The sequence below is a fragment of the Pelophylax lessonae genome (assembly GCF_965119305.1).
Source record: "Pelophylax lessonae genome assembly, chromosome: 3".
In the NCBI taxonomy this organism is placed as follows: domain Eukaryota; kingdom Metazoa; phylum Chordata; class Amphibia; order Anura; family Ranidae; genus Pelophylax; species Pelophylax lessonae.
In genome coordinates this window covers 609,650,511-609,677,020 of record NC_138770.1, presented here as the reverse complement: position 1 = coordinate 609,677,020, position 26,510 = coordinate 609,650,511, and the positions used below count along the sequence as shown (strand labels likewise).

At 43.3% G+C, this 26,510-nt stretch overlaps 1 protein-coding gene across 1 annotated transcript in view; it reads left to right on the top strand.

Moving 5' to 3' along the window:
• MIA3 (MIA SH3 domain ER export factor 3) overlaps window positions 1-26,510 on the top strand; it is a 195,802-nt gene that overhangs the window by 146,133 nt on the left and 23,159 nt on the right. Inside the window, exons 19-25 of the mRNA XM_082250981.1 lie at window positions 7,454-7,544; window positions 8,402-8,540; window positions 9,288-9,389; window positions 12,041-12,101; window positions 12,223-12,258; window positions 20,075-20,142; window positions 20,232-20,329. Of these exons, the coding sequence (XP_082107107.1) occupies window positions 7,454-7,544; window positions 8,402-8,540; window positions 9,288-9,389; window positions 12,041-12,101; window positions 12,223-12,258; window positions 20,075-20,142; window positions 20,232-20,329 (595 nt within the window). The remainder of the gene's footprint in view (window positions 1-7,453; window positions 7,545-8,401; window positions 8,541-9,287; window positions 9,390-12,040; window positions 12,102-12,222; window positions 12,259-20,074; window positions 20,143-20,231; window positions 20,330-26,510) is intronic.

Here is a 26,510-nt window from a genome sequence, read left to right as displayed (position 1 = left end):
TTAAGCCCCGGAGGATTTGGCTGCTAAAAGACCAGGGGGTATTTTGCGATTCGGCACTGCGTGACCTTAACGGACCATTGCGCGGTCGTGCGACGCTGTACCTAAACAAATTTGACGTCCTTTTTTTCCCACAAACAGAGCTTTCTTTTGGTGGTATTTGATCACCTGTGCGATTTTTTTTTTTTTTTTGATCATGCACTATAAACAAAAAAAGAGCGTCAATTTTGCAAAAATAACAATATTTTTCAAATTTTTTTATATGAAATTCCCCCCATAAAAATGTAAAAATCTAAATTTTTTAACATTTTCGGCCAATTTGTTTTATGTTACATATGTTTGGTAAAAGAAATCGCAAAAAACGTATTTTGATTGGTTTGCGCAAAAGTTATTGCGTTTACTAACAAAGGGAAAGATTTTTGTCATTTTTGGTGTTTTTTTTTTAACGCGTAATGGCGGCGATCTGCATTTTTTTTTTTTTTTTTGTGGTACTGCGACATTGCGGCGGACAGATCGGACCCTTCACTGACATTTTTGACACTTTTGGGGTTACCAGTGACATTACTGCAGTAATCAGTGCTATACATATGCACTGTTACTGCAAAAATGACACTGGCAGGGAAGGGGTTAACTGTATTGGAGAGGGAGGGGTTAAGTGTGTCCTATGGGCGTGATTCTAACTGTAAAGGGACATGGCTATTGGTGTAAAAACAGAGATCAACGGTCCTACATAGTAGAACCATCTGATCTTCATTTTTACACCAGGGAGAATGACAGGTGGCTTGTTTACATTAGCCGCCTGACTTTCTCCCTTCACCGGAGCGATCGTGAGTGACCAGCGGACGATCGGGTCCGCCGGTCACACGCACCGACTTGTCAGCGAACGAGTCGGGGCGGGCGCGCGCCCGCCCGCAATTGGCTCACAAGTCAGTGACAGGCGAGTGACGTACCCCTACGTCACTCTGCCTGGCCGGGGCTGACCGCCGCAGTATATAGTCGTGCGGCGGTCGGCAACCGGTTAAAATTTATCTCCAATTTTAGTGTCGTTAAACTCGAGCTTTGATACCCCTGGCAAGTTTCGCACACAACTGTCCGTGCTCCACCGAATCTTAGCTTTGCAGTCTGCTTGGTGTCACATGGCCTTTTTAAACATTTGAATTACCAGGCCTTTTTCTCACTAAGGCCGGGTTCACACTTGTGCGATCAGACATTGCATGTGATTCGCACTGCATTGCTGTGCAGATTACATGCGATGTCTGTGCGATGCAAATTCCGCCATACAATCTGAATTGTTAAAATTGCATTGCATTCGTACCAAAATGCTGCAGGACCCTTTTTTGGTCCGCTCTGCAATCCAATTACTGCTTCACAAAATATACCTTTCTCTATCGCTCATTGACAGACGTAGTCCTCGGTGATACAGCACCTTCGGGTTATGTTGCCTCCACAGGAGCAGGACTAGACAGGAAATTAAAATGCTCTGGCCACACCCTAGGGGCAGTCCCAGAGGGTATATCCTCTCTCTCTCTGCCTCAGCAAATCAGTTATTTTCTGTCTAGTTAGGAGTAAGGACCTAGATACCTTGCTGGGATCTTCGGTCCTGGCAAGATTTTTTTCTTAAAAAGATTTTTTAGACAGCTTTTTTCTCCAGTGTTCCTGTGAGATCTTCAAGCAAGAAAGCTGAACTGGGCGACGGGCTGGATGTTGAGATCCGGTGGTCACCCCAGTTCAGCCTACAAGCGCGTGCAGGCCATAGCTCCGCGCTGGGTCGGCCGCGACAAAAGTCCCATTAAGGGACTGACCCCGCGAGTTAAACGTCTCGCTGAAACGCCAAAGACCATGAGTCACGGCGTCTGTATTGGTCGACAGCCCTCCCGCCCCGGTGGAGAGGGGTACTGTCAGGAGTTGGTGCCCGCCTGGTTCCGGTATGGTGAGTAGTATGTTCCCCCTTTTCCCCCTGACGGGTCTTGTGGTGAACGCGGGCCCCTCTCTGTATGGTAAGATAGAGTCCCCCTCTATCCTATAACATGGCACAGATCCCCCTACTTTGAGTGTGATTTTATGTGCAAAAAGCCAGGAGGCTTGGTTTGGAGAATAAGGTACCTACCTGTCAGAAGCCACGGACATGTAGACTGCCTTCCTAGTCAAATCTCCAGCTATAGCAGGCCTTCCGAACGGCCATGAGGTCCCCCAGGGCCGGTACCGCCAACCACGCCAAAAAACCCCATGCAGAGATAGTGTTGTGTGCCCTGCAGCACACCGCTATTCGGTACAGGCCGCCGCCATTTTTATTTGCTGGATTGCACGACCCGCCATTTTGGCGTAGCCTCGTGTCTCCAGCATGGGGGCGGCCATGTTTGAGGTGATCCAAACACCTCGTGGAGCTAGGGGAGGCGCCGGAAGGCGTGCAGAGGGGCGGAGCCGCCTCCTTTCTTCCTGGGCAGCCAGCCAAAAGACTTCCTGTTTGTCAAGACAGCGCTGTAACCTGTTGCAGTTAAACTCTGAGCATCAAGTGGTGAGCCTGGGGGTCTATCTCTCTCTCTCTCTCTCTCTCTCGATCGATAGGGATCCCTAGCAGGTAACACTAAGGGGCTTTTGTGGCGCTGGGGGTCTGTGAAAAAAAAAAAAAAAAGTTTTTTAATTTTGAATTATATTATCCGGGAAGTTACTGGAATAATCATGGACCCTACCACACAAATTCCCCCACCTGTTTCCCTCGAGGGGGCCACGGGACCCGCCGGTGCACAGAGTGTAGAGGCATTTACAGCAATTTTGGAGTCTATAGTGGCTCGGGTGGAGGCGGCCTGTCAGGGACGAGGGTCAAGGAAGCGACCCCCGCCTACCCCTATATTATCTGACACCTCTGACTCAGATTCAGAGATGGTCACTGCAGTTGCAGGTCCCTCTGCAAGGGCTGTTACCTCAGGTAAAGCTCCCTCAGACAGTGAGGAGGACGTTTCTTCTCCCGCTATAATTCAGGAAGAAGCATTGGTGGACGCACTAGTTGTGGCAGTGCAGGAAACCTTAAAACTTGAGGTTTTACCGGCAGAAGCAACTGATACAGAGATTCCTTTTGGTACTAACAAGCCCATCAAAACGGTGAAGGTTTTTCCTGTACCCAAGTGTTTTGGTAATCAGATTAAAGGAGAATGGGAGCATTCTAAACGTACCTTTACTATTTCCAAGCGTATTGCTAGACGCTATCCGTTTGAGGAATCCATCATTAAGAAATGGACGGTACCACCAGTGGTGGATCCACCTATTTCCAGGCTGAATAAAGCCACGGTTATCCCAGTGGAGGACACTTCGTCCTTTAAGGATCCGGTGGATCGAAAGATGGAAGCAGAGTCCCGCACCATCTTCTCTCTGATAGGGTCAGCATTTAGACCAGTAATTGTTATTGGTCTAGTTTCCCAGACACTTACGGAATGGGCGAGATTGGTACGCCAAGACCTTAGGGGAAAAGATATTCCCCAGGAAACATCTGATTTGATGGAACAGATTATACAAGGGCTACAGTTTATCTGTGACGCAGCCTTGGACACTACTCCCCTATTAGGGCATGCATCTATGTCAGCGGTAATCCTCAGACGTGTGCTGTGGTTAAAATGCTGGTCAGCTGACCTAGGTTCCAAAAAGACCTTGACGAATCTCCCCTTTCAGGGGAATCGTCTATTTGGGGCCACCCTAGATGAAATCATTAAGGATGCCACTGGGGGCAAGAGCACTTTTTTGCCACAGGCTGCTAAAGCTAAGGGACCTCGCAACAAGCGAGGACCTTTCTTTACCGCCCATAAAGGGTTCGCATGCCCGGCTGGAACAAGCGGGAAAGGCAAGACTCCTCCAGGAGGGTTCAAGAAAGGCTGGTTGGACAAACAGAGGACCAACTCAGCCAAACCCGAAGCAAAGGAGTACACAGCCTGAAGGTGCGCCCCCACCCAGTTTGAGGGTGGGGGGACGTTTTCACCGGTATTCAGGACATTAGATCGAGCATCAACTACTACTACCGGTGCGATTCTTCCCTTCCAACATTTAAGTACTACAGGGAGCGGTAGTCACCGTTCCCTGAATAGATCTTTTCCTTTACCTTTTCCTAAGATTAGTCTCAATTCCCCACAGGAATCGGATCTGGTTGACCAGACAGGCCAAGAAGCCTCTAGCCGGGTGACTTTGGTCCCTGAGGTTCAACCAGAAAAGATCACCCTTCCTGATAGCAATCAGGTATCTGATAAATGTGTGGGAACAGAAAACGACCAGACTTTCTCGGATGGTCGGGGCCAGATAGCTCTAGGGACGCCTGGTTCAGATCCAGTCAGCACCAGTGGTCCTAGAAATTCTAGGCTGGCCTCGTCAAGCCGGCCTGGCCGACTTGGACAGGCTAGTCGCAGACGTTCCGTGGGAACTTCGTCTCAGGGAGTGTCTGTGGTCTCAAGGACCAATTTACCATCGTGCTTTACAGTCGCTGGTTTTAATGGCCTGGCCATTGAGACCCAAGTACTGAAGGACAGAGGTTTGTCAGCTTCAGTCATTCCTACCCTTATTAAAGCAAGGAAAGCGACTTCCAGCAAGGTCTATTATCACACATGGAAGACTTATATTGCGTGGTGCGAATCTTTAGGATTTCCTCCACGTACCTATTCGGTGACTCGAATATTGGCTTTTTTGCAACAAGGGGTTGAGCAGAAGCTAGCCTTGAGCACCATCAAGGGTCAAGTTTCAGCATTAGCAATCTTCTTTCAGAAACCTTTAGCTACCAAGTCCTTGGTGCGGAATTTCATCCAGGGGGTGCGGCACCTGGCTCCACCAGTCCGCGCGCCCTTACCGCCCTGGGATCTTAATTTAGTTTTGTCGGTTCTACAGAAACCTCCCTTTGAAAACATCAGGGAGATTCCCTTGTTTACTTTATCCCAGAAGGTGGCCTTCTTGGTGGCTATCACTTCTGCTCGCAGGGTGTCAGAACTGGCTGCATTATCATGCCAGTCCCCATACCTAGTGATTCATAGGGATAAGGTAGTACTTCATCCTAAGCCATCCTTTCTTCCTAAGGTGGTTTCAGATTTTCATCTGAATGAAGATATTGTACTACCTTCCTTGTGTCCTCAGCCCAAGCATCATCGGGAACATGCGTTGCATTCCTTGGATGTGGTTCGGGCAATGAGAGTATACCTGAAAGCTACGGAATCATTCCGTAAGACGGATTCACTTTTTGTGATCACGGATGGCCCCAGAAAGGGTTTGCCTGCATCTGCCGCGACCATTGCCAAATGGATTAGACAGACGGTGGTACAGGCTTATTCTATTAAGGGTCAGAGTCCTCCGTTCCCTGTTAGGGCGCACTCCACTCAAGCGCTCAGTACTTCCTGGGCCTTTCGCCATCAGGCGTCAGTGGTCCAGGTATGTAAGGCGGCCACCTGGTCGTCGGTACATACCTTTACAAAATTCTATAAAATTGATGTGACGGCATCGGCGGATGCCTCATTTGGCCGCAAGGTTTTGCAGGCCGCAATTTGAGGAGACCGGTGGTCTACCTCGAGAGTTTTTTTCTGTTTGAAAAATTTCTTTTTTGTTGAGTCTCATCATTAAGGATGAGCATTGTAAACTTCTAGTTGGCACCGGTTGGGCCTTCTAGATTGGGATTTGATTTCCATTTTCCCACCCCTTATTTGTGATACTGCTCTGGGACGTCCCGAAGGTGGTGTATCACCGAGGACTACGTCTGTCAATGAGCGATAGAGAAAAATGGATTTTTGTAAAATCTTACCGTAAAATCCTTTTCTCTTAGCTCATTGACAGACGTAGTCCCCGCCCCTCTGTTTTGGAGTTGGGTTGGGTTAAAATCTCTAAAGACTGCTTTTTGACATAACTGATTTGCTGAGGCAGAGAGAGAGAGGATATACCCTCTGGGACTGCCCCTAGGGTGTGGCCAGAGCATTTTAATTTCCTGTCTAGTCCTGCTCCTGTGGAGGCAACATAACCCGAAGGTGCTGTATCACCGAGGACTACGTCTGTCAATGAGCTAAGAGAAAAGGATTTTACGGTAAGATTTTACAAAAATCCATTTTTTCGGGGTTTGTAATCTTCCCTAAAATATTATACATAATTTTTTTACAAAGATAAATAGGGTTTTAATTTCATAGCCAATTTCTATACATATATTTTTTTTCTTTGGTTTTCATGGGAATAAATGGTAAAAAATGTTAAAAAAACAAATTTTCCTTCAGATTTTTCCCAATACAACATGTGCATAAGTTGCGCAATCCCATATATTTATCACATAATATAATCAACACGTTAGTGCAAATTTTATGTAACCTAGTGGGATTATAAAGCTCAGAGTAAATGTACTGATATGTTGTGTTTTTTTTTTGTTTGTTTTCTTTGAGAGCTTTATTCCCCTTTAATGATTTATTGCGAATCATGCAGAGATGAAAAAGTTTTTTTCTGAACTGCTAGCATAACCTTAAGATACGATTTTAGGTTGTGTTCATGTAGACACAGATTGGCATGATGGTGTCCTTTTTCTTTTTTGTTTATTACAGATTTGCAATTGCAAAAATTCAAATGGCATTGCGTTTGCACTTTGCCAAACAAGCCAACTTACCTATTCATTTGGCCCTGACAGTATTTTCACAGCAGGTTGAAAAAATACTGAACAATTCATCTCAATCACTGTCCTCCAGAGTTGCTCCCTACACGTGTACATAAGGGTTACTTTAAAGTGGTTTTAGACTAAGGCTGACCATACACTGCTCTAGTCTCCACCCGGTTTAGCAGGAACTGGCCAAGATTCAAACCATTTATGGGCAGGCTGAATGTACTAAATTGATCGGGCAACTTGGATACAACCAGCTTGCTGGATTCATTTGTGAACACGGTCTGTGTTGATGGGAAATTGTGCAAATTTCTTTCATGCAACCTGTCATTGCTGGAAAGAAATATGCACCATCTATGGCCGGCCATAGATGATTTGATTTTTTTTCCTGTAAACACAGGTTGCACAGTGTTTATGGGGGAATCTCTCCCACTGAGCTATTTTGTTTTCATGGTGGTAGGTAGCCATCCCAGCTGGGAGAACACACAGTGATTATTGCTTGCGGCTACAGCCGCTGGCATTTATTGCTTGAAAAATCAGGCAGGCCAGTTGCACCCAAGTTGATGGGACCAGTAAGGATAGAGAGAGAGAAATGGGATAGAGAGAGAGAAATCAGGGGCACACGGAAACAGAAACTAGTGAAAACATTGGTAGAATTTAAACATTCCATGCTAATAGTGTTCTTGAATCAGTCTCCAGTTGGGGGACTGTGGTGGCCAAAGTCAAGCAATCTTCTGGGGACAACTCTGAATGGATAGAGAGAGCTGTAGAATCTGGCTATCTGTATTTTGTTGATAGGAATGAATTGTTCAGAAAGACTGCTTTTATTGTTTGTGTTTTAAAATCATGTTTTGGGTACGTTAGGTGAAAACAACGCTATCCATAATTGAGGAAGAAAAAGATCTGTATCAGAGGAAGCTGACAGATGAGATTTCTGCACGTCATGAACTAGAAGGTTTGTAAACGTTTCTATCTGTTCGGTTGCCTTATTTCTGTTTTGCCTAAATACTGCAGAAAAAAAAAAAAAAAAAACTTTCATATCAGTACCTGTGCTGGAGAGTAACTTACTCTGTTGTCCTCCCCACAATTACACAGCCATATACACCAGTGTTGCCAGTTTGAGGCTAAAAGTACCAGTATGTTTTGGCCTTATAGAAGGAAACCCAAATGTTTTGAGGAAACCCAAACAAGCAATATATCTTGTTGAAACTGAATTTAGAACCCCTGTAGTAAATAACAATGATGATCACTAAATCATGGTATTGTTCAAAGAAATCTTACAGTATATCTGAATCCCAACTGGATGACATTTTGTTTTCTAAAGTACTAGGCATCATAAACCACTGCTTTGTTGTTTTTTTTCCCCCCGCAAAATATTGTTTTTAAGGTTTTTTTTTCATCCTTGATTGCATGAAATGCTGCTGATATGCATTCCAGCATTGGCTGCACATCATGGATTTCCTCTGCAGCGTATGTTGACAGTACTACTCCAGAGGTGCATGTGACAGGGTGACTACCCAAGCAAAATTTGGAAACCGTTGTCACCCCATAACTGGAAGTGTCTGAACAAACACATGACAGGGTGACCAGATATTATTTATTGAAAGCTGCAGTTATAAGAAGTCTGAAAACCTCTATTAAAATTACATTACCGTGAAAGCTTTTGTGAGATATTGGTGAAATCCCATTTCCATTTCAGGCTGTTTGTTGAAATTTGTTCACTCAGCTAGATAGGCTGAATGAACAAACTGACTTTTCTTTGAAGAAACAAATATTCTATTTATTTAGCTTTGTGTCCTATGTCTTTTTTAGAGCAAATTAAACAACTTCAGCACGACAGCAGTTCTTTGCAGTCTGAAAAAACACGACTGGACAACGAATGCAAAACAATGCGCCAGAAAGTAGAGATCCTCACTGAGCTCTATCAGCAGAAGGAGATGGCACTTCAGAAGTAAATATCCTTAATGTGCAAATACACAAAATATTTATCCTCAATACCCTTTTCTACATTTACTGATAGGTGTTTATATAGTCCTTTTTTTTTTTTTTTTTTTTACTTAGTTTATTCAAGTTTCAAAAAAACAGGAAAACAGCAGTGGTATGTTCGTTTTAGATTGGTGAAAATGATAGCAAGCATAGTATAAACCAACATCCCAAAATTCCCCAGCAAATCATAGTATAGAACTAGTCAAGATACGGTGTTCATTACAAAAGGGGGGGGGGGGGGAGAAATGGGAACAAGGGAAAAGATATATGTATGTGTGTGTATATGGATACTTTTTTTTTTTTTCTTTTTTTTTTTTGTTACCCCTTATGCTGATCTGGTTACATCACTTCAGTTTCTTTTTTTTCTTTGGGCGGCGGCAAGGGGGCATGCTTTATTCCAGGCCTGAGTAGCGCTTATACACTATTATGTGAATGTGACGCTCCGTCCTGGAGAAATGGAGTAGTAGTAGGTGGTTATGTTCTCAGGTTCTTACGTGCTCTTCTGTGCTTGAAGTGGTTGGTGCGAGGAAGCACAGAGCGCATCAGGGTCCAGAAATCCAGTCTTTGGTCAGACTAAGTAGTGCCAGTATTATTTTAGCGACAGAATCGCTTTTAACATTTAGCAGTCTTTTTATGCTCCTGTCAGGACCGGTACTGTTGCTCTAGATTCCAGGTTATTAGCACTGATTTTCCCCATGTGATTTTTTTCTAGAAAACTTACCCAAGAGGAGTATGAGCGTCAGGAGAAGGAACAAAGATTATCTGTAGCAGATGAAAAAGCCATCCTTGCCGTTGAAGAAGTGAAAATATACAAGTACAGTATTCTGATTCCTTGTCCCGACGATACAAGACCTGATGCAATCAGCTAGGTTAAACTAGAACAAGAAATCGTAATCTCTGTATCTCAATTATGTGTTCAATGCATGTTGTTTCTCTTCTTTAGAGTACTAGAATTGTTAAACAGTCACTACTTTAGAAATATCCTTGTTAGTGAAAACAACATTTACATGTTTGTTGCTGCTTCTTCTGACTAGTAAATTTCTTAAACAGGCTTGTGGCATTCCTATTTAGTGTCTGTGTTTAAGCCAGACATTGTAACTACCATCCTGGAATGACTAATGATATAAAAAAAAAAAAAAACACCTATACATGGCAATACCTAACAAGAGAAGGGTGCAAAACCTTGTGTATTATCTCAAATATGTGCATAAAAAATAAAAAGCCAAATATTTCATCACAATAAGGCTGGCCATACATGTTCAATCTCCATGTACAATTTTCCTTTAGATTTACCAAAAACCATATATTATGAGGTCAAAACAACAACTTACAGTTGTATCCAATTAGGCAGGCCTTTGCACTACATAGTTTAAAGTAAATTTAAAGGAAACTTGTACAAAATAATTGAACATGTATGGCCAGCCTAAGACAGACCGATCAGATAGAATAACATTTCAAACCAGCCTTATATTCTTGTAAAAGTAGTCAAAAATGGAGCTCTGTATGTGGCAAGTCAGCCAATGATCGCAAACATTATTTTGCTGAATAATCTGTTTTTGGGTGGAGAATATTTAGGCCATTGTTTCTATACATTTGGTTGACTTCTGTTATCAGGATGCAAGACTGATTTAAAGTATTATTCCATCCATCTTATTGGAAGGGTTTTTTTCTATTTCTTACACATGTATGTACACAAGCTCATTGCACCCTTCTCTTGTTTGTAATTACAGTTGTGTTTTTTCCACTACCATTTGGAACATCAAGACCAAGTTCATTTAGGTTACTTAGAATAATTCATCTGGATTGGAAGACTATATAAATAAGACTGTTCATGTTTTGTCTGCCTGGACATCCAATATTGTGTGCAGATATGTCATTTTTCACCTGTACAAAGTATTGTTTTCAGGCTCTCTAGGAAGTCTTGGAACAGAAACTGAGAAACACAGAAGCACAGTTACATTTAGGCCCCTTTCACACGATCTGACTGATCAGGTCCACCTGCCCGTTTTTCAGGCGGACTTGATCGGGCCACCCATTCTCATTTATGGGGAGGCAGATGTCCGTTGATGCCTGCCTGGCATCCAATCCGACAAGATACGCTGAAAACAAACGTATGGCGATATGTTCGCCATCCTTCCAGCGGGTCGAATCAGATGCGATTTTTATCCGATCTCCCCATGAAGGAACGGTCTGACAGGTCAGTCTCTGCACAGTGAGCACAGAGCTCCACCCAAAAGGAGAAGCTTCGCTTGTTTGCACCCTCCAGGGGGGGCGTGTACCTGGTTTTACTTACTTCTGGGTAAGATCGCCACAGCGATCTCAGAGTATTTCTGGCCCCTCCTTCCCTCCGCTGCCTCCTGGGACACACACAGATCCCAGAAGACAGCGGGATCATTCAGAAAGCGCAGCTTTTTTAGTTACTACCAGTTTCCCTTAATGAAGATGCCAGCACCTGTACTGGAAGCCGATTGAAGAATCAGCTCGGGGTGCCGGGGATCCCCGGACAAGTAAGTGTCCTTTAAATAAAAAGTCAGCAGCTACAGTATTTGTAGCTGCTGACTTTTAGTTTTTTTGCCCAGACTGGAGCTCCTCTTTAACATGCTTATCTTAAAGTATTTTTTCAGGTATAATGCTAATTTACCCCCAAACTTTCCTTTTCTCGTTGACACCATGTCCCAGTATTTTTTTTTATTCTCCCTTTTCCCATTGTGAGAAACCGTTTTTCATTAGAGAGGAAGGGGGACATGTGCAGGCAGAGGGAGCCAGGGCAGGCATCTGCAACTCTACTGCTGTCTATGTGGTGTCTGATGAAAACACGGCATGAAGAATGTAGCAGATCACTCCTAAATACCAAAATGTTTGTGTCCTTTTGTTAATGTAGTTATGTTGCGCCATTTTTCCAGTTTAGAAGAATGATGCGGACTCTCTGCCAGTGCCACTCTGTTAATTGCCCACAGCCTCTTGGTAGCCAAGGCATCAGAATTGGTTTGCTGGGAAAGAACTCATTGTATGCATGTAGAGTGGAACAGAGTGAGGTGGGGTAGGCAGAGTTATGAATTCCAGCAGGCAGGGCTGATGTGTCTGGTTGGGATTTAAGTGCAGCACAGGCCTTGTCAGCCAATAACAGGCGCTCATTTGATTTCGCAGCAGCTAGATAAAACCTGGGGAAATGTGTATTGCAGAGATGTACTGTATATTTTATTGTGTTTTTTTAATTGTCATTTTTCCGTTAAATAAAGACCATAGATTGTCTTTGACCAACTTAGTTCCTGGAAGGTAGTGCATGATATTACTGTTGACAAATTATTTGAAAAATAATTGATGGTATATGTTTATGTAAGACTTGTGCTGGATATTGATTGTGGTCAGCATCTTCTAATTCAGCGTTCAGAGAAGACAGGAGTCTTCATTTAATTAAAAGTTATTTGTAAAATAGGATTTTCTATAATGTATTTTAACTTGCAGGCAGCGAATTCAGGAAATGGAGGAAGAACTGCAGAAAACGGAGAGATCCTTCAAGAACCAGGTAAGAAAGTGTAAATGTTCTCTGTTTTCACCTGTACAGTGATGAGAGGTCATGTGAATTTTCAGAGATATCCTTGTTACACCTTTCCCTGACGGTTTTTGAATGCTCAATTTTTTTTCAGATTGCAAGTCATGAGAAGAAGGCCCATGAAAACTGGGTGAGTGTTGATTACATGAATCTTTCTAGGGTCAGTGTGACTGACGATATTGCTGCAGAACTAGGTATTCGTATAGTGATTTGCTGACATATACACAAGAGAAAAAAAAATCAGTTCTGCTGTAAAACAAAAATAAAATAAAAAAAAAAAGCTATACTAGAGTTTACTTAAAGCAGAACTAAATGTTAAATATAAAAAAAATGCAAGCAGGCAGGCTCTGTATTGCAGAAGAGGTATGCTTTATCTCTTCTGTGACTAAACTAACTTACATGCCTGTTTTGCAATTGTACCCTGAGCTGCGCATGCTTGGAAATATGTCCTTCTGGCCCGGCCAGGTAAGATAGCTGGAGATCGCAGACCCAGGAGGAGACCGGATGAATATAGTGGTGAGGGAGAGAGGGGAGATTCGTTTTTTGTTCTGTTTTATTTGGATTAGATCTTTTAAAGTCTAACTCCAGCTATTTTTTTTTTTTGCTTGTTTTAGAGTGGGGAGAAGTTAAAACTAGGGTTGCACCAATACGTTTTCTTTTTACTTTGTACTGCTACTTTTGGTCAAGTACAATCCCGAGTACCGATACTTTTGTCGGGCGATTTGAGCCCAAACAAAATTAATGAGCTCAGATTGCAGTGCAAAGAATCGCATGCGATTTGAACAGGAATGCGGTGCCATTCCTGTGCAAATTGCATGCAGTTCCCCCACCGCTTCCTGTGTGAACCCTGTCTGAAGTCACTATGACAAGCCTGGGTTCAAACAGGATCAGTGGGGGAAAATGCATTTGATTCGGATAGGAATTCCACCTATTAAAATCGCATGCATTCCTGTTCGAAGCACATGTGATTCTTTGCAGTGCGATTTGAGCCTATTCATTTTGTATGGGCTCAAATCGCACCGCAAAGATATCGATTTCAGGTATCGGAACATTTGCCCAAGTACTCGTACTCATGCAAATGCTTAGTATCCATGCTTATACCAGCATGAGTATCGGTGCAACACTGCTTAAAACACTTCTTTCAGGTTTTTATTTTTGTCTGTGACCAAACTGTGTCGATTTTCCGTAATTTCCTGTGCCTGTGACACCTGTACATTATTTGACAGGAGTAGTTGTCACCAGGACAGGAAGGAGCAAGCATTGTCAGAAGTGCTAACCCTATCTCATTCTGCATGTCTCATAAAAACGTTTGGCTGGAGTTGGGCTTGCAACTGGCCAGGCAGACTGAAAGTTCCACTAGAGGAGACAGTCTGTCCATTCTCTTTTGAACTGGTACCCACTGATCCAGTTTGTGCATGCAAAGCCCTAAATTGCCCAATCGTTTCTTAAATTAAATGCATTAAGTTGCTGCCATGTGATTTGGCTGATTAGCAATTTGTGTTACCAAGCAATTGAACAGGTGTACCTAAGAAAGTGGGCGGTGAGCCTATATGGTATAAAAGCAATGTTCCACCATCGTGGATGACCATATAACCATGGTAAAATATCCCAGTATTGTACATTAAAATAATATGCAAAAAAGTACAAAAAAAGTCCAATGTGACAGTTCCCAACACCAAAAAAGGGATTCAGTATGGAGGTGCTTAACCCCCTTTTACAGGAAGGTCAAAAATCACTTATGGTATCCAGTAGGAATTTCTCAGCTGCAACCTCTCTACTCGTTTGCTGCATTAGTGTATTGTAAGGATAGAGAAAATGACTCCATAGTAGACTTAAATAAAAGATTATATAGTGTAGTATGTTTGTTTGATGGTAATGAAAGATAAAATAAAATTTTGCACTCACATGTAAATGTGCCTAAAACCGGCACTGGTGTATACAGTATGTGTGGGTAACACTTGTTCCTCTGGCGCTGGCGTGAGGTCCATGCTGCCTCCTCACCACCAGCCCAGATAATAAGTTACATGGACCCGGAAGTGACTAATTCCCACTCCGACATATGTTTCACCGTCATTGATGTCTTCAGGAAAGGACGAACCGCTATTTCCGGTTTTAATTTATTAATAGGATGTTTATTCTTTGGTTGGTCTCCTCTAACATGGAGGCAGGGGACGAAAGATAATGTAAATACCTGAACTCAATGGAACATGTTGATCCGCTCAGGCAATATACACTATGCGGGGGTATAAAGGCTGTTCACATTCATTAAAAAACAAATTACAAATATTTAAGCATGAAAATCGTACAAGGATGACAAACTCTGGTATATCATTTTACCAATATTTGGTCTCAGCTGAAATTGTACAGACGCTATATAGATGACCTATTTGTCATTTGGAAGGGATCACTAGCTGAAATAGAAGAGTTCTTAGCACATATGAACTCCAACAATTATGCCATAAAATTCACTAGCATGAATCGATGATCCAATCTCTGGACCTAGAGATATACAAATCAGGAACACATACCCATTTTGACGAAACCGATCACAATGGGTACATGTAGACCCGAAGCTGTCTTCATCTGAATTTGGTAAGAGCAATCCCAAAGGGCCACTTTTTAGGAATTAAAGGATAAGTATAGACAAAGCTTGTTCACAGGAGTGCAGTTCCTTTTGCACTTCTGTGACCTGTTTTCAGCAGAGAGCGGTCTGAGGTCTGCTCTCTGCTGATGTCACAGAAGCCGGTCCAGCCATCGCGACAATGAAGTCCAGATCTACCAGGTGCCTGGAACCGACACCTGTATCAGCCTCTCGGCGAGCCGCTGAGAGCCTTAGCCGGCCACTCCCTGCCCCTCCACAGCTCAGCACTCCAATGGATGGATTTTTAGGCTCTAATTCCCCCACCCTCAGGGGTTGAATATAGATATAGACCTGAACTGCTATATTACTGATTATTAAACGTTTATACCACATTTTCTAATTGAAAGGAGAGAGACGAGCTATATTTATAGTACCTCATCTATAAATATCATCAACAAATAGAAAAAAAGGTTTAGCCGACCTTACTGGTACCAGGAAGAGATGGTCAGATATTGATATTAAAAGTAAGTATTTTATACAAAAAAATAGTTAAAACACATTATAAAAACCTGAAGAGTGTTCTCCTTGGGTGATACAAGCCATCCAATCAGAGCACAATAATCAATATTCAATACATACAGTGCCTTGAAAAAGTATTCATACTTCTTGAAATTTTCCACATTTTGTCATGTTGGGATTTTATGTGATGGACCAACACAAAGTGGCACATATTTGTGAAGTGGAAGGAAAATGATAAATGGTTTTCAAAATGTTTTACTAAAAAATATATGAAAAGTGAGGCATGCATTTTGTATTAAGCCCCCTTTACTCTGATACCCCTAACTAAAATCTAATGGAACCAATTGCCTTCAGAAGTCCCCTGATTAGTAAATAGAGTCCACCTGTGTGTAATTTAATCTCCATATAAATACAGCTGTTCTGTGAAGCCCTAAGAGGTTTGTTAGAGAACCTTAGTGAACAAACAGCTTCATGAAGGCCAAGGAGCACACCAAACAGGTCAGGGATAAAGTTATGGAGAAGTTTAAAGCAGGGTTAGATTATAAAAAAAAAATCCCAAGCTTTGAACATCTCTCACGGAGCACTGTTCAATCCATCATTCGAAAATAGAAAGAGTATGGCACAACTGCAAACCTACCAAGACATGGCCGTCCACCTAAACTGACAGGCCGGGGAAGGAGCGCATTAATCACAGAAGCACAGGACAACTATTAGTCATGCACTCCACAAATCTGGCCTTTATGGAAGAGTGGCAAGAAGAAAGCCATTAGTTTGTAAAAGTCTTTATATGTAAAGGGATTTAGAAACCATAATATCTACGTGTAATAGCAAAAGGGAGGTGTAACACATCAGTAGGCAGTTTACCTGAAAAAAAAAAAAAGGAATATATACAGTGGGTACGGAAAGTATTCAAACCCCCTTAAATTTTTCACTCTTTGTTATATTGCAGCCATTTGCTAAAATCATTTAGGTTCATTCTTCTTCCTCATGAATGTACACATAGCACCCCATACTGACAGAAAAACACAGAATTGTTGACATTGTTGCAGATTTATTAAAAAAGAAAAACTGAAATATCACATGGTCCTAAGTATTCAGACCCTTTGCTGTGACACTCATATATTTAACTCGGGTGCTTTCCATTTCTTCTGATCATCCTTGAGATGGTTCTACACCTTCATTTGAGTCCAACTGTGTTTGATTATACTGATTGGACTTGATTAGGAAAGCCACACACCTGTCTATATAAGACCTTCCAGATCACAATGCATGTCAGAGCAAATGAGAATCATGAGGTCAAAGGAACTGCCTGAAGAGCTCAGAGACAGAATTGTGGCAAGGCACAGATCTGGCCAAGGTTACAAAAAGATTTCTGCTGCACTTAAGGTTCCTAAGAGCACAGTGGCCTCCATAATCCTCAAATGGAAGACGTTTGGGACAACCAGAACCCTTCCTAGAGCTGGCTGTCCGGCCAAACTGAGCTATCGGGGGAGAAGAGCCTTGGTGAGAGAGGTAAAGAAGAACCCAAAGATCACTGTGGCTAAGCTCCAGAGATGCAGTCAGGAGATGGGAGAAAGTTGTAGAAAGTCAACCATCACTGCAGCCCTCCACCAGTCGGGGCTTTATGGCAGAGTGGCCCGACGGAAGCCTCTCCTCAGTGTAAGACACATGAAAGCCCGCATGGAGTTTGCTAAAAAACACCTGAAGGACTCCAAGATGGTGAGAAATAAGATTCTCTGGTCTGATGAGGCCAAAATATAACTTTTTGGCCTTAATTCTAAGCGGTATGTGTGGAGAAAACCAGGCACTGCTCATCACCTGTCCAATACAGTCCCAACAGTGAAGCATGGTGGTGGCAGCATCATGCTGTGGGGGTGTTTTTCAGCTGCAGGGACAGGACGACTGGTTGCAATCGAGGGAAAGATGAATGCGGCCAAGTACAGGGATATCCTGGACAAAAACCTTCTCCAGAGTGCTCTGGACCTCAGACTGGGCCGAAGGTTTACCTTCCAACAAGAGAATGACCCTAAGCACACAGCTAAAATAACGAAGGAGTGGCTTCACAACAACTCCGTGACTGTTCTTGAATGGCCCAGCCAGAGCCCTGACTTAAACCCAATTGAGCATCTCTGGAGAGACCTAAAAATGGCTATCCACCAACGTTTACCATCCAACCTGACAGAACTGGAGAGGATCTGCAAGGGGGAATGGCAGAGGATCCCCAAATCTAGGTGTGAAAGACTTGTTGCATCTTTCCCAAAAAGACTCCTGGCTGTATTAGATCAAAAGGGGGCTTCTACTAAATACTGAGCAAAGGGTCTGAATACTTAGGACCATGTGATATTTCAGTTTTTCTTTTTTAATAAATCTGCAACAATGTCAACAATTCTGTGTTTTTCTGTCAGTATGGGGTGCTATGTGTACATTCATGAGGAAGAAGAATGAACTTAAATGATTTTAGCAAATGGCTGCAATATAACAAAGAGTGAAAAATTTAAGGGGGTCTGAATACTTTCCGTACCCACTGTATATATTACTACCATAAGGCAACAGAAGAAACCTCCAGTCCTCCAAAGCATTTGATGATTTAAATGCACCTCCTCTTTATACACTGGCATGTGAGGACAATACATTCTAGAAGTTGCATAAAAAGCCAGTACAATATACATAAAGATCACTATTATGACCAAAAGGGATAACACTCACCATAGGAATATACAGCACCAATATCCCACCATCCACAGCTATGCACAAAAAAACTGCTCTTATATATTGTGAGTTTTGGCGCCAAAGGGGGTGACCTGGAAAGGCCCCGCCATTTATAATTTTCTAATCCTGCACTTCATACCCACCATCTGAATGTGTTCAAGAATATATATCATGGTCGAACTAGGTTCAGCTGTTAACAACATGATATATATATATATATATATATATATATATATATATATATATATATATATATATATATATATATATATATATATATATATATATATAATTATTATTTATTTATTTATTTATTTTAATCCCTCTCTTATGTTTGCAGTCTGGTCTCCCTTCTCATTGAATGGTGAGCCAGTCTGGGTTAAGAATTCCTGCTATGGGTTATAGTTATATCAACTTTTTTCATCTTTACCCATTTCCCATCTTATACATTTTTAGAGGAGATCCACTTGATGTCTTTTGCGTGGATTAGTTTTTATCCATTTTCATCCATATTTCTGTAATTAGTTTAATTTATGCCCAATATTTTGGACTCTTAACAAATCCTTACAAGTTTCTCCTCTGTAGGTACATCCTCTGTTACACCCATAGATTGAGACCATGAATTAGATTCAGGCGATTTCTTACTTGTGGGTGCAATACTATTATTTCACCACAAGATGGCGGTGTTGTACATTGATTATTTTTATATTTTTTTTTTATTAAAACTATATACCAAAGTTTGCCGTCCTTGTACAATTTTCATGCTTAAATATTTGATTTTTTTTTTTTTTTTTATAAATGTGAACAGCCTTTATATTGCCACATGTTGTATATTGCCTGAGCGGACGAACATGTTCTATCAGGTTCAGGTATTTACATTCTCTTTCGTCCCCGGCCTCCATGTCGGAGGAGGCCAACCAATGGAAAACATTCTATGCTAATAAAAACAGACAAGAGTGGTTCGTCCCTTCCTGAAGATGCCAATCACGGTGAAGCGTATGTCGGAGCCAGGATTTGTCTCTTCCAGATCCCGTGTGAATTCCTATCAGGGGTGGTGGTGAGAACGAGTTGTGGACCACATAACAGCGCTGGAGGAACAAGTGTTATCCACACATGCTGTATACATTAGTGCGGGTTTTAGGTACATTTACATGTGAGTGCAAAATATTTTATTTCATTACCATCAAATAAACATTGTACTCTATAGAATCCTTTAATTATGTCTCCTGTGGAGTCGTTTTCTCTATCCTTGCCATACACTAATGAAGGAAACGAATGAAGAGGTTGCAGCTCAGAAATTCCTATTGGATATCATAAGCGATTTTTGACCCTCCTTTAAAAAGGGGTCAAACATCTCTGGTGAGTTTACACCTACCACTTGAGCACTAGCGGTGGAGACTAAAAGGCTATCTCTATTCTGAAGCACTTTTTTTTTTGTACTTTTTTTTGCATATTGGTTCATTTTACAATACTGGGATATTTTACCATGGTTATTTTCATTTATGGTCATCCACGATGGTGGAACTGTATATATGTGTGTGTGTATGTGTGTATTATATATAAAAAAAAAAATATATATATATGAATTGTGAGTGCCATCTTTTATTTTATTTTTATTTTTTTTGTGCATATATGTGAATTATTAACTATTTTAAAAGGGCAGCCACATCTGATACGTTTACACTTTATTCAGGACACCATACATTGCCATTATTTTGTTGTTTTTAAGTCTACACTAGTTTGGCTGGACGGGAGTGTGGCGCTTCTTTGATTTTATACATGCATCGCTTTTGATAAGCTCCTTTGGCAGCCTCCACTTTTCTCCCTGTTAACTGTGGGAGTTTGGCTTCCCCAGCCTGAGCTGCCTTCATATTCCAGCACCAAGGCCACAATTTCATTAGCTTGTGGATTTGGGGGAAAAGATGATTCAGGGAAGGCAAATTATAATCAAATCAAACTTCAGCTTTAAAAGTTTTTGGGGAGTGCTCTATATTTTTATAAATGTTCATAAAACTGACCTCCTGTCAATTTTTTTGTATTTTTTTATTGCTTGTATGAGTTAAAAATTAAAAATCTGGGCTTTCCAATAAAACAGCCCAGCAACAGCTGCCAACTGGCTCCTCTTTTATTTTCGCAGCTTGTTGCTCGCACAGCTGAAAGAACCTTGGCAGAAGAGAAACGAGAATGTGCAAACTTAAGACAAAAGTAAGTCCATCGTTGTTTATAATGATCACTGATATTTGTTTATAGCCAGTTAGATATTTGTAAGAATTGTCATTCTCTTTCTATTCCAGGTTAATTGAAGTAAACCAAAGGGTTACAACTCTTCAGAGACCATCCATTGTGAAACCAACTCCTGGGAGACCTGAACACCAGCCCCCACCAAGGCGAGGTACAGGCCAAAGTCTGACATTACTTCTCATCAGACTTTCCTTAATAGGAACTCCAGTGGTCCCACCCCCATTCTAACTGCTTTTCAAACTAAGACCACTACTAAGAAGCTCATAGATGATTCTTTTTTTTTGCTTAACCAGCTGAGCTATAGTACTTTGACAGTGGGGAGACTTCCCTGCCGTCAGAATAAACTGATCGTTGCTGCCAGCCATAGCCAGCGGCTCTGATCAAGCTGCAAAAATGGCTGTTGTACAGAAGTTGATCAGTAGATAACCTTGCCCATACATGGATCAAAATTCATCTAGTCCTTGCTGAACCAGCAAATTTTGATCCATGTATAGCCAGTTTTAGTTAGTTACAACCTGGAACTCTACTTTAACAATAGTTTATCTTATTTCCTACATTTTCTCTTTCGTTCATTGACAAACACCGCTCCTTATCTTCTTGACTATTGGGTTATACTGCCCCCTACAAGAGTAGGACACTAGGCAGGAAAAAGCTTTACTACGCCTATGGGGCAGTCCCAGGGGGCAGACTCCACCTCTCTGCTATAGGCACAGTTTTTTTTTTTTTTTTGCCTGGTCAGGGGTAAGGACCTAGTTCCTTGCTGGGATCTCTGGTCCTGGCATTTTTTTTTTCCTTTTTAAATGGAACATTTTCCTATCTTTGTTATTTTGTTCCTGTGGGAATCTACGATCAACTGCAGGACTCGGTGACGAACTGGATAATTTAGATACAGGGGGTCCCCCCAGTCTGGCTAGTGAGCGTGCGCAGGCCTGGAGTTAAACTTCTCGCAAGGGCGCATATGGCCTGGCCTTGGCCTGAGTCGCAGCGTTCTTCCTGATCAACAGCCCCCCCCCCCCATTCTGATGGAGCGGTGGTCTGTCTGGAGAGGTGCCCACACTGTTCCTGGCATGGTAAGTAGCTGTCCCCCCTCTACCCTGGGGGGGTTTTGGGGTGGACGTGGGCCCCTCCCTGGGACAGTCAGACCCCCAGGTTCCCCTCCTTCCCATGAACCCCCCCCTTTTTTTCTCAGTGGTCCTCGGGAAAGACTTGTTACCCCCCCCCCATCTGCCCACACCCCCTCCCTCCCATGGGGTGGCCATACCTTTTGGGTCGGGTGGGGGGGAGCGTGCCGCCAGCAACCAGACAATCAACTTTTGGGAGGAGGCTGTACCTTGTGGGGGCTCCAGGCAGGGCCCCCCTCTCTGCTAGGATCGTGTTTTGAGCTCCTTGGGTTCCCCCTGGATCCCCGAGAGCCACGTGGTGCCGCCATTTTCTTGTAGCCTTTTGTGCTGTAGATCGGTGGTCATGTTTGTGTAGCCTCGGCGGCCATTTTCTTGTGGCTTTCTCATTGAAAATAGCGACGGCCATGTTTTTGAAGCTATATGGGCGGTGATTTTGGCGGTGGGAGCCCCTCCTCATCCCCAAGTGCTCACTCCTGGATCTTTCTCTTCCTGATCGCCGCATGGTGTGCAGTTTGCTTGGGGCTGTAAGTGCCTGATCGGTGGTGGTGGTGGTGATTCTTTTTTGTGGGGTTCTCTCTCTGGCAGCAGTAGTGCTTTGTGCTTGGCCCTGTGGTGCTGCCAGATTGGTGGGGGTGTCCTTAGCAGTGTTATACACTTTTTTTGTGTGGGTCCCCCTCTTCACTAATGGAGTGCCTGGAGCACATTTCCCCACCTGATCCCCTCGCAGAGGCTGCCAGGCCTTCCAGGTCCCAACAATCCCTGACTGCACTAAGGTCCTGGAGTCCTTGGTGTCCAAGGTTAATTTGGTCCTGGGAAAACGGGCTGGTAAAAAGCATCCCCCACCTTCACCTGCTTCATCTGTCTCATCAGATCCTGGATCTGATTCAGCCACTGCGGATGCAAGTTTACCCTTCTGGGTCTGCATCCAGGCACCCTGCGTGCTCAGATAGTGAGGATGATTCCTCTCCTCCACCCGCGCATGAAAAGGCGCTGGTGGATGCGCTGATTGTGTCAGGATGCTGCGTCGGAGGCGCCGATCCCTTTTGGCACCCACAGGCCCTCCAAGGAGGCGAGGGTGTTCCCCTTTCCTGCTTACTTTGATAATATTGTCACAAAACAGTGGGGTTGTCCAAAAGTCACTTTTGCGTTCCCTAAGCGTTTTGCAATGCGGTATCTTAGGATCCCCTGCTTTAAAAAGTGGACGGTCCCACCTGTAGTGAGCTCGCCGGTTTCCAGGTTAAATAAAGCCACCTTAATTCCAGTTGAGGAGTCCACGGCCTTTAAAGATCTGGCTGATTGGAGGTCGGAGGCTCTGGCCTGCCATATGTTCACTGTGGAGTTTTCGGCACTCAGGCCAGTATTTACTATTGCCCTGGTGTTGCAAACTCTGAGTGGGATAAACTTTTACGCCTGGACCTGGAGGGGGTCCCGCTTCCCCCTGCCTTTGTGGAGCTGGCAGATCAGTTGATCCAGGGAGCTACAGTTTGTCTGTAATGCCTCTTTGGATGCGGCTCTTTTGATTTCTAGACAGTCTGTCTCAGCACTGGTCCTTCGTTGTATTATCTAGACAGTTGCAAGTAGGTAGGTGTCAAGGCTAATGGGGACACAATTGCCACAACTCAAAATTATAAAATACAAAGCGCACAAAAGTCCCACAGGGATTTGAAGGGCAAAGGCCAGCCAGAAAGGTAGGTACAGTAAAAATAGTAGACAGTATATAGCATATAAAAAAATTAAACAATTTTCAAAATTGCACATGGGTAAAAGAGTGAGGGATAGCCCCACCCAAATGTTGAAACAAAATAGACCCTATGCCAAGCATGAGAAAATATGCTCGTGGTCTAGAACATCTAGTTGGTCTCATATAGTAAGAGATCAAATGAATCATAGTTCATATAGACAGCCCGACATGTTTCAAAATCTTATGATGATTTCTTCTTTAGGGGAAGATCAGAGCACAAAGTATTCTTAACATGGAAGTGTTAGTATTTTAAAGAGATTGAGGTGGAGGGAGAGGGAGGACACTGGAGAATCTAAAGTATAATATACACCAAACAGTATTTGGTAGATAGCACCAGGCCTATAGCAGCCAGCTTTAGTTGCTGCATGTCCGCTGGTATGCCATCGGAATTGCTCACATGACCCGCCCCAGAAGGGAGAGGGAGCCGATAAGTATGTCTGGATCAGCAGCCATGTATCATACCGATCCCACAGGGAGACAGCAGAGAACTGAGCGGAAATCATCAGAAGATTTCGAAACATGTCTATATGAACTACGATTAGTTTGGTCTCTTACTATATGAGACCAACTATATGTTTTAGACCACATATTTTCTCATGTTTGGCATTGTGTCTATTTTGTTTTAACATTTAGGTGTGGCTATCCCTCACTCATTAACCATGTGTAATTTTGAATAAAATTGTTGAATTTTCCTTATACTATATACTGTCTACTACTTTTTCTGTACCTACTTTTCTGACTGGCCTATGCCCTTAAAATCCCTGTGGGACTTTTGTACTTTATTTCGTCGTATTATCTGGCTGAAATGCTGGTCTGTGGACCAGACTTCTAAGAAGGCCTTATCTGATTTCCCGTTTGTGGGGGATCGCCTGTTTGGAGCTTCCTTGGATAAGCGGATTAATTCAGTCAACAGGCGTTGGACCAGGGGGAATGGTCCCTTCATCTGGAGGTATTTTATCATTTGTGTCTCCGATGGGGTACTCCCGAGGTGGACCTGTTGGCCTCTCATCTCAACAGGAAGGTACAGAGGTTTGTGGCACGGTCTCGGGATCCTCTAACCCAGTGGTCCTCAACCCTGGTCCTCAGGGCCCACAAACAGCCCAGGTTTGCAAGATAACTGAAATACATCCCAGGTGATATAATTTGCTGCTCAGTGATTGCAGTACTCTAGTCTGCATTTCCCCAAGGTAATACTTAAAATCTGGCCTGTTAGTGGGCCCTGAGGACCGGAGTTGAGGACCACTGCTCTAACCGACACCACAGACGCCTTAGTGGCCCCTTGGAGTCAGTATCATCTGCTTTATGCCTTCCCCCCTCTCAAACTTCTACCAAGACTCCTGTGCAGGATCGAGGCGGAAGGAATTCCGGTCATTCTGGTGGCTCCAGACTGGCCTTGCAGGTCTTGGTACGCTGATCTGGTACGGCTGGTCGCCGATGCTCCTTGGAGACTTCCTCTCAGGGAAGCTCTGCTGTCCCAAAGGCCAATCTCCCATACTGATTTACGGTCCCTGGCTTTAACGGCTTGGTTGTTGAAAGCCAGGTGTTAAAGGATAGAGGTTTGTCTGAATCTGTGATTCCTACGCTGTTAGAGGCAAGAAAATCTACCTTCAGGAAGACCTACCATCATACTTTGAAGACATACATTGCGCGGTGTGAGTCTCTTGGGGTTCACCCTCGCTCCTTTTCAGTGGCTCGGACATTGGCTTTCCTCCAATGGGGGGTTGAGCAGGACCTGGCCTCGAGTACCATCAAGGGCCAGGTTTTTGCCTTAGCGTTTTTTTTCCAACGTCCATTGGCCACACATTCCTTTGTGCGTACCTTTCTCCAGGGAGTTAGACATTTGGCTCCTCCAGTGCGGTCTCCTTTGCCGCCATGGGACCTCAATTTGGTGCTGTCAGTTCTTCCGAAACCTCATTTCGAAAGTCTTCAGGATGTTCCCCTGCTTACGTTTTCCCAGAAGATGGCCTTTGTGGTGGCTATTACTTCTGCATGCAGGGCGTCGAAACTGGCAGCATTGTCTTGTCGTTCACCTTACCTGGTGGTTCACAGAGATAAGGTGGTTCTTCGTCCCTGCCCGTCGTTCCTTCCAAAGGTCGTCTCTGATTTCCATTTGAATGAAGACATCAAGTTGCCTTCCCTGTGTCCCAGGCCTAAACATCCTAAGGAAATTGCCTTGCATTCCCTGGATGTGGTTCGGGCAATCGGGGTGTACCTGGCAGCCACAGAGTCTTTTAGGTAGTCAGACTCACTATTTGTACTCACGGAAGGACCTCAAAGGGTTGTCTGCTTCTGCTGCGAACATTTCCAGATGGATCAGACAGTGATTCAGGCCTATTCAATTAAGGGTCTGGTTTCTCCTTTCCCTGTAAAGGCGCACTCTACTCAGGTGCTTAGTGCTTCCTGAGCCTTCCGTCATCAGGCGTCAGTGATGCAGGTTTGCAAGTTCGGCCACCTGGTTGTCTGTGCACACTTTCATAAAGTTTTAGAAGGTGGATGTGTTGGCATCTGCGGATGCTTCTTTTGGCTGCAAGGTTTTGTAGGCTGCTGTTTAGAGCACCTGGCCTCTTTCAGGGTGTATTGTTTTTTTGGTTGAGCTCCATGTTACCTGGTTGGCTACGGTTTAGCCTTAGGAATTTTTTACTTGCTGTTCCCACCCCTTATGTTTGACACTGCTTTGGGACATCCCAATGGTCAAGAAGATAAGGAGCTGTGTCCGTCAATGAACGAAAGAGAAAATTGGATTTTTTACTTACCGTAAAATCCATTTCTCTGATGTTCATTGACAGACACAGCACCCACCCCCTCCTTGGAGTTGGCTTTCTTCTGATACTGCTTGTAACAAAACTGAGTACCTGGGATTGCCCCATAGGCGTAGTCAAACTTTTTCCTGCCTAGTGTCTTATTCCTGTAGGGGGCAGTATAACCGAATGGTCAAGAAGGTAAGAAGCTGTGTCCGTCAATGAACATCAGAGAAATTGATTTTACCGTAAGTCATAAATCCCATTTTTGTTTTTCACCATAAATTCTTGCTGCACCCTGTCCTTTGTGTTCAAATGGAATGTATGGTGTTTTCTAAGATATAAATGGTAAGCTGACTATACGTATTAAAATCTAGTTGTACAATTTCCTATCAAACTATGTATGTAATATGAGGGTCTCACTAAGCAATCTATTGAATTTTTGTATCCAGTGGGGCAGACCGTCATACTACATAGTTGTTGGTAGATCTAAGAGAGATTGTGCAATCAAAGTGGAATGTGTATGGTTCGCATAAGAGGTCAACTTGTTGATAAGTAAATTTGTCAGAGTGTGCTAATGTGTCAGACAAAGGCATTCTTGCATTCTTTGTAGTAATCGTTCATCTGGGTACACAGCTGACCACTAGTTTATAAGTCCTGATGGACACTATGCATGGATGAAATATTGTACATTTCATATTGGGCAGTACCCGCACAATACAAGTAAAAGCC